The sequence below is a fragment of the Aegilops tauschii genome, chromosome 1 (assembly GCF_002575655.3).
Source record: "Aegilops tauschii subsp. strangulata cultivar AL8/78 chromosome 1, Aet v6.0, whole genome shotgun sequence".
In the NCBI taxonomy this organism is placed as follows: Eukaryota; Viridiplantae; Streptophyta; class Magnoliopsida; order Poales; family Poaceae; genus Aegilops; species Aegilops tauschii.
Genome location: NC_053035.3, coordinates 415,523,332 through 415,530,749, shown reverse-complemented (window position 1 = coordinate 415,530,749; position 7,418 = coordinate 415,523,332). Strand labels below are relative to the sequence as shown.

Sequence of the window (7,418 nt, the reverse complement as noted above, 5' to 3'; positions counted from 1 at the left end):
GGAGTAAACACAGTAAATTTATGAATGGGGAAATAAATCTGTGGTAGTGTCATAAACATCACAATACAGAGAGCAAACGTTCTCCACTAAAACCTCTGAGAGCCTTACCGTTTCGAAGGGAGAAGAAAGATGAAGCATAAAAAGAAAGTTATGTTACAAACTCACCATTCCCAATGAGTAGCTAAAGGAAGACCTTACTGGAAGGGTTAGTGGAATCAGTGATAGTAAAGCATAAAGAGGGATATTCCTGATGGTTCATTCCTTTAAGTGCAGAAGACCATTAAACCGTTGCAGCTGAAAATGTCTCACTGGTGGTCCCACAAAAGTTAAAAGGCAAGTTCTACAGGACGGCGGTTCGACCCGCAATGTTGTACGGCGCCGAGTGTTGGCCGACTAAAAGACGACATGTTCAATAGTTAGGTGTGGCGGAGATGCGTATGTTGAGATGGATGTGTGGCCACATGAGGAAGGATCGAGTCCGGAATGATGATATACGATAGAGTTGGGGTAGCACCAATTGAAGAAAAGCTTGTCCAACATCGTCTGAGATGGTTTGGGCATATTCAGCGCAGGCCTCCAGAAGCTCCAGTGCATAGTGGACGGCTAAAGCGTGCGGAGAATGTCAAGAGTGGTCGGGGTAGACCGAATTTGCCATGGAAGGAGTCCGTTAAGAGAGACCTGAAGGATTGGAGTATCGCCAAAGAACTAGCTATGGACAGGGGTGCGTGGAAGCTTGCTATCCATGTGCGAGAGCCATGAGTTGGTCGCGAGATCTTATGGGTTTCACCTCTAGTCTACCCCAACTTGTTTGGGACTAAAGGCTTTGTTGGTCCCAAGTGTCGACATATACCACTGGCACAGGTCTAATGAGGTGCCAGTTCAATCAATTGAATCACATATAGAGAACTGGTGCATAAGTACAGAAGGCACAAAGGGAGGGACCAGGGGGGTATTTCGAACTCTATAACTTGTGTTCCTTTTTATCCTTATCCTTTATTACTCGTGGCATGATACATGAGGATAACTCATGCATTTTCTATCAGTGTCCCAAAGAAAAAATATATATGAAGGAGTGAAGGCAAATTGATGAAATGCGGATAAATTTGACAAACTTGACTGCAGGAAGAGAACAAAACCAGATCGTTAGAGCTACAGAACACATCTCCCAATGAACCAGACATGAATTTATTGTATTGTACCCATATTGTATTTGATAAGTAAGCGGGAGGGAGGGAGGAAACATAGCGCCTACTTGTGCTTAGAAGTTAGAACTCAGATCTAACTTTTCAGTGTCTTGGTTAGAAGAATGATTGCAATAAGGCAGTTGCCTATGTTAGCAAAAAGTACTGAAATGATGAAGGTCGTGTAGCACATACAGGGCCATAGCACACAAGTGCTGTTGTTTGACTAGTGATGATTAAAAGCAAAGTGGTCTGGTTCAAATGGAGCTTATGCCATGTAAAGAGCATAAGCCAGTAGGTCCACACTTTTCTGGACTACAATGAGAATATGTACCAATCTCAGGAAAGGACACTGATGGAACTTGTGCTTGTTCATATTCTATCCACTTTACAGTAGTACAAAGGACAGAATAAATTGACAGAAAAATTGTGTTTTTGTGTGAATTGTCACTCTCCAAGAAGGCAACAAGTATCAGCAATGAAAAAAATAACTTAATTGATTCATTTAAACAAAGATACACATACTGCATTCCTCTAAGAACATTAAAATCATTAATCACGTAACATGAACCAGCAACACTAAACTAAATAGTAACTAAGGTAACAGAGAAGTTGCGCAAATATTTCCATCTCGGCAAAATGAGTGATTCGGAAAGGTATCTTTCATGCTCCAAGCAGATAGCAGATAATATGCCAAAAAATAACATTTTAGAAAGATAAATTGCTCCAGTTGTAGGTATTTATTCTGTAAGATAAATTGCTCCAGTTGTAGGTATTTATTCTGTACACATACCTTCTACTGATCTAATGAGTAAAATATGCAGCTGAAGTTTCCATACAGAAATGCAGAGAAAGCTAAAGGGCAAGTTTCATTACTGAGGGGTACAAGGTTGATGTTACTCAGCTGTCACAGGTTGCTATTAGTACTGATATTTTTTATTTTGGTTATTATTTCCAAGAATAACTAAGGACAGCATCTTCTGTCAGTTGGGTTAAAGATTGTTCTTCTGCTGCTTGTTCTAAGATGCTAGATTCTATGTTTCCCCATATAAGGAGCCCCTCACAGGGCATTCCTTATCAACCTGAGAAGACCAAAAGGATATCAACAGGCTTAAGCTCACACGGAGAACAAGACTGGTATTCGTCTTGTCAGTAGGGAAATACTCAATACACAGTTTCAACGTGCAACAGCAAAGAGGAAGGAAGCGACTGCAGAACAAGTAAGAAGTTGGTTAGATCTTTCAGCCCTCCACATTTCTGTTGTTCTAAAAATTTCTGTCCATTCTACAGCAGAAGATGTATCACCAACATCAGGGCCCTAGTGAGCTCTTCACTACTAGGACAACCTTTCCTATGGAGAGGCATCTGTTTCTGCACGGAGGAAGTACGCAAGGAGATTCCGGGCTAGTTCTCTCAACCGATGCAAAACCAAGGCTCAAATGGACACCCGAGTTACATCAGCGATTTGTAGATGCGGTCAATCAATTGGGTGGAGCAGAGAGTTAGTATACATCTATATGATTCTTATCTACTCATTGTACAGAAGTCCGCTGAATTCTTACACTCATGTTTATCACGCAGAAGCTACTCCAAAAACAGTCATGAGGCTTATGGGCATTCCAGGACTCACCTTGTATCATCTGAAAAGCCACCTCCAGGTACATGATAATCATAAATTCTCATGTTAAAAATGGCGCCCATAACTGCAGTCAAGTCAGAATTTCTTTGATGTTTCAGAAATACAGGCTCAGTAAGAACCTCCAAGCTCAAGTTAACGTCGGGACAAACAAGAACAGTAAGCCCAAGTTTAACTTCTATAGTTCCATCTTTACCATTATAATATATCTGTATAATAACACACAGGCCATGAAATTTTGCAGCCATAGGATGTGCAATTGCAGCTGATGGCATGCCCGGAACAAGTGTGCCAGCGATGATCAATACAAATGTCATTCCACAGCCAGAGAAGTAAGGAAACTGGCCATGCAATTCAGAATTGTATTTCATGTGAATATTGAAGTACTAATCTCTCTTAATGGGTGACAGAACTATGCAAATTGGTGAAGCCCTACAGATGCAAATCGAGGTGCAGAGACAATTAAACGAACAACTCGAGGTGAGGTACTGAAACTAATTGTGTAATAAGCTCTTAACCAAGACAATTCATTAGATGCACACAGTAGATGGAAATCAAGATAACTGAATCGAGCATCCAGCTACCACTCTCGTGCCAACCAAATAAAAAACTGATAATGTATTCTAAATCCTTATTTGACACCTTTGAACGCTGCGCTTCCTTCAGGGATGGCCCCATAAAAGGAATACAGTCTAGCAATTAAAGAACCAAAAGAGCGAAAAAGCAATTTGGCATCACTCATTAAATTCAGATGCTTAATACCTTCTTCTAATGTAGCAATGAACTTTTGTCAAATTCCAGCTAAGTAACACACCATGCATGCAGTGACTAAAACATATCCATCAGTGCAGTGGTTCTAACCTGAAATTAAATTGGCAACAGGTACAACGGCATCTGCAACTACGGATAGAAGCCCAAGGGAAGTATCTGCAGGCAGTTCTAGAGCAGGCACAAGAGAGCCTTGGAAAACAGAATTCGGGTCCTGCAAACCTGGAAGATGCAAAGATGAAAATATCAGAACTAGTCTCACAAGTATCAAATGAATGTTTCGGCAGTGCAGTTACAGAGATAAAAGAAAGTTCAAGTATGCACAGACTAGAGCCAAGGCAAATCCAGTTCATGGAAAGTTCAACCAATAACTGTTTGACTGCAGCCGGAGGATTCATCAATGAGCATAGACTACACAGCCATGGAATGCTCAAAGCATATGATGATAGTTCAATATTTTGCAGAAAGCACTCTCCTGACCATGAGTATCAGTTTTCCCTTAATAGAAGCCTAAGCGAGCGTAAGATGGGTCATTTGCACAATGTGAATGAGTACCACAAAGCAGAGTTTGGAAGTGAAAGTGACATGGAGATTCAACAGGAATATACTACACCTCAAAAGAATGGCAGAGGCAGCACCGCCAGTTCGGCCTCAGGAAGCAAAGAAAGAGATGCAGACAGACTATATCTTGAAGAACCAAACTGCAAGAGACAAGCGGTTGAACATTCAGGTTTTGAGCATCCAAGTTCTGGGAAGAAACTTGATCTGAACACTCAAAACACTGACGATGGTGATCAAGGGTATAGGCATTTTGATTTAAATGGCTTCAGCTGGAGCTGAATTGTTAATGATATGCAATATGATTGAAGAGAAGAAATGATCATACAAATAATTTTTCCTGGCATTTTCAACACCATTATTTGGTGATTAAACTGCGTAGGTGAAGAAAAAAAATACTAGTACACCAGAGTTCAACCATTGAGTATAGAAACTGAGATGTTATGGCTCAGCAGTTTAAATCTCCATTTCGAGAGGTGTAATACATATGAATAGGATATCAAATCCGTATAATAAAAAAAGGAATAGGGATGCAATATAGGAATAGAATGCAGAAGGCAAAGATAGCTAGAGAACCACCAATCGAGTAAGCGCCACACTTAATACAGGTAAACCATGGTGAGAAATACTCATCCATGTATATAATACAATTTCTCGGAATTTAAGCAGTAAGAATAGCAGGGACTACCAGAACCTTACCCTCCCAAATAACACCGTTAAATCAATTTAGTAACAGAAGCTATCCCTGCCATTATGGGGAGACTTTCAGCTCAACACGGCTTAAAACAAAACCAAACAGTTCATCAATTGATGCAGACTTCATGAAAACAACTACCATCTCAGAGAATAAAGATGGAAGTAATTCGTCCGCAGTCATCTCTGCACATCGTTCAACCAGCATATAAACTGAGGTATCTATTCATCCACACAACACAAACAATTTTTGAGGGTAAGTCCATCGCAGTACTTGTTTGTATATCAACAGGCAAGGCAAGAGTCACTTATTGCATATTTAATTAAAAACTGGAAATGAAAGAGCAAAGCTATGTATAATCTTGGGGTGTGATGTGCATCACAAGTGATATAAGAAGACATGTATCTATTCCTTTGTTCCTCTCCTTATTCTCAACTATACTTGCCACAAGAGCAAGAGCACTGTATTATAGAGTATGCAATAACTAGAAAACTAGTTTATTATGGAGAGCAGTGAGCGCTGGTGTCTGTCATCCACTCATAGCTGCTACCACTACTACTTCTTGATCCGGCGCACCTTCTTGGCGCCCCAGACCTCCATCCTGCCCTTGGCGCAGCCGCAGGGGGAGCGGAAGATGAGCACGGAGCGGCCGTTGGGGGGCGCCATCTTCCTGAGCTCCGCCTCGAGCTCCCGGTGCTCCTCGCCGAGCTCGACGAGGCGCGCGGCGGAGCCGCCGGCCGCGAGGAGTGTCTTGGCGTGGCCGCCGGGCGGCAGCAGCCTGCCGCTCCCGCGCACGCACTCCTCCGTCTCGAGCTGGATGTCGAACTCGACGGCCTTGCGCAGGCCGCGGCAGCGGGGCCGGCCGCACTTGCGCGCGTGGTGGCCCGCCGCCTCCCACGCGAGCAGCCCCGCCACGGCGGCGACCGCGGCGCCGGCGCCGGCCGCGAAGGCCACGTACGAGTAGGGCTCCTCCGGGTACTGCCGCACCAGGTCCGCAGCCTCGCGGGCCAGCAGCCTGGCGTAGGGCGCGGCCAGGAAGGCCAGCGCGCCGAGCACGGCCAGGAGGGCGAGCGCGTCCAGGGCGGCGGTCGGGGGCGGGTTGTCGCAGAGCGAGGTGAATAGCTTTCCCCGCGACGACGGCGATGAGGACGAGGAAGAGGCCGCGCGGCGGGGGCGGGCGCACGGCGAGGGGGAGCCGCCGGCCGCCGCGGAGGCGCGGCGGCGGTGCTCGAAGGCGCGGAGGAACTCGATGAGGCTGCGGCAGTCCGCCATGGCGGAGGCGGAGGCGAGGGCGAGGTATCGGGAATGGAATTTGGGCGGATCGGGATCTAGGCGCGGGGCGCCGGTGTGGGCTAGCCGCGAGCCCTCGCGTCGCGTGTGCGGGATCTGATCGGCCCCGGCGCGCCTGTGGTGTTTTTTTGACCCGGTTGGTGGGCGGCTCGCCTCGCTACGCCTCGGTCGCCGTCTCGTGAGTGACGTGTGGCGTCAAGGAAAGCTAACGGAAGGAGCCGAGCCTTCTTTTCCTTTCTTTTTCCCTCTGTTGCGAGGGAGGTTGCACGTCACATGCTTCACACGGCGTTCTTTTCCTATTATCTTTTCCTTTTCACCCGCTTGCTTTATGCGACCCGTTTCAGGTGCAGGCTCATCACGCTGTTGGACTCGTTCGACTGTTGAATCATCTTTACTACTAGACCGGTTCAACCGGAGGACGATGTCAAAAAATAAGTTCAATTGGAGACCTTGCCAATATTCTAAGATAACTCGATCTTCGTTGTTGCATATTCTTCTTCTTCTTTACGGTTGGACCTTTGTTGGGTTAAAGGGTCTTTGTGTTTACAAGACTGGACGCGAGAGTCACACGTTGCACGACCATACAACAAAGCGCACGTCACACCAACAAATATATATGTCATTAAATCATTTTTCCTATTGTCAGTTTCTAGATAGACTACCTTGTAGTTAGTGCATCTCCGACGCCGACACTCAAATTGCCCGTAATCATCTGCACTGCACCGCGTGGTTGAAACGTGTTTTGTAATCCAACGTGAATATGTATTGGTCCGCATGATGGTCCGGACGCCGACACTCAAATTGCCCGTAATCGTCTCGACGGCATGGTTGGGACGTGTTTTGTCATCCAACACGAATACGTATTCGTCTACAGGATGCCGGACGTGCTTTTCCCGCAAACCGGAGACAAAATTGGGGAGCGGGGTTATGGGCGTCTGGACCGTCAACATGTCCGCGTCTGGCAAACGTGGCCCACCAAAAATTCTCCTCCTTCGCCCGCATGCTTTCCAGCCCGACGCCAACTGCTCACATTGCCGCCGACCCTAGAGCGGACGCGACCTCTCACAACCGACATTGAAGTAGGGCGTCGGCCGAGAAAGCGCCGCCCGCTGCACGTCTGACTGAGCATGCCTCCTCGCCACATTCAAACGGCTAAAGACTGCCTGCCTACCTCCATTAAACATGCGCGTGTGCTGAGAAACCTACTCCGGCCACACGTGTTGGGGAACGTAGTAATTTAAAAAAAATTCCTACGCACACGCAAGATCATGGTGATGCATAGCAACGAGAG

The 7,418-nt window shown here is 46.0% G+C and overlaps 2 protein-coding genes across 3 annotated transcripts; one reads left to right on the top strand and one right to left on the bottom strand.

Moving 5' to 3' along the window:
- The first annotated feature begins 225 nt into the window (after positions 1 to 225).
- LOC109767082 (myb-related protein 1) lies at positions 226 to 4,679 on the top strand. 2 transcript variants are annotated; one of them, XM_073499816.1, is made up of 7 exons: positions 226 to 721; positions 2,335 to 2,401; positions 2,725 to 2,839; positions 2,919 to 2,976; positions 3,062 to 3,149; positions 3,228 to 3,297; positions 3,700 to 4,679. In XM_073499816.1, the coding sequence occupies exons 1-7, from the start codon at positions 484 to 486 to the stop codon at positions 4,423 to 4,425; spliced, it is 1,362 nt and encodes a 453-aa protein (XP_073355917.1). In that variant the 5' UTR covers positions 226 to 483; the 3' UTR covers positions 4,426 to 4,679. The 2 variants fall into 2 exon arrangements, with proteins under 2 accessions (XP_073355917.1, XP_020181428.1); XM_020325839.4 differs by lacking the exon at positions 226 to 721 and adding an exon at positions 2,475 to 2,682 and having other exon boundaries at positions 2,268 to 2,401; positions 2,763 to 2,839; positions 3,700 to 4,489.
- Positions 4,680 to 5,173: 494 nt separating this feature from the next.
- On the bottom strand, positions 5,174 to 6,313 carry LOC109767084 (uncharacterized). The gene has a single exon (XM_020325841.4). The coding sequence runs from the start codon at positions 6,107 to 6,109 to the stop codon at positions 5,393 to 5,395; it is 717 nt and encodes a 238-aa protein (XP_020181430.1). The 5' UTR covers positions 6,110 to 6,313; the 3' UTR covers positions 5,174 to 5,392.
- Positions 6,314 to 7,418: the final 1,105 nt, after the last annotated feature.

Coding starts and splice junctions, on each gene's coding strand:
- LOC109767082 (XM_073499816.1), top strand. CDS start 484: ATGATGATATACGATAGAGTTGGGGTAGCACCAATTGAAGAAAAGCTT. Junction 2,402..2,724: donor AGGAAGCGACTGCAGAACAA/GTAAGAAGTTGG, acceptor CTCATTGTACAG/AAGTCCGCTGAATTCTTACA. Junction 3,150..3,227: donor GTCATTCCACAGCCAGAGAA/GTAAGGAAACTG, acceptor AATGGGTGACAG/AACTATGCAAATTGGTGAAG.
- LOC109767084 (XM_020325841.4), bottom strand. CDS start 6,109: ATGGCGGACTGCCGCAGCCTCATCGAGTTCCTCCGCGCCTTCGAGCAC.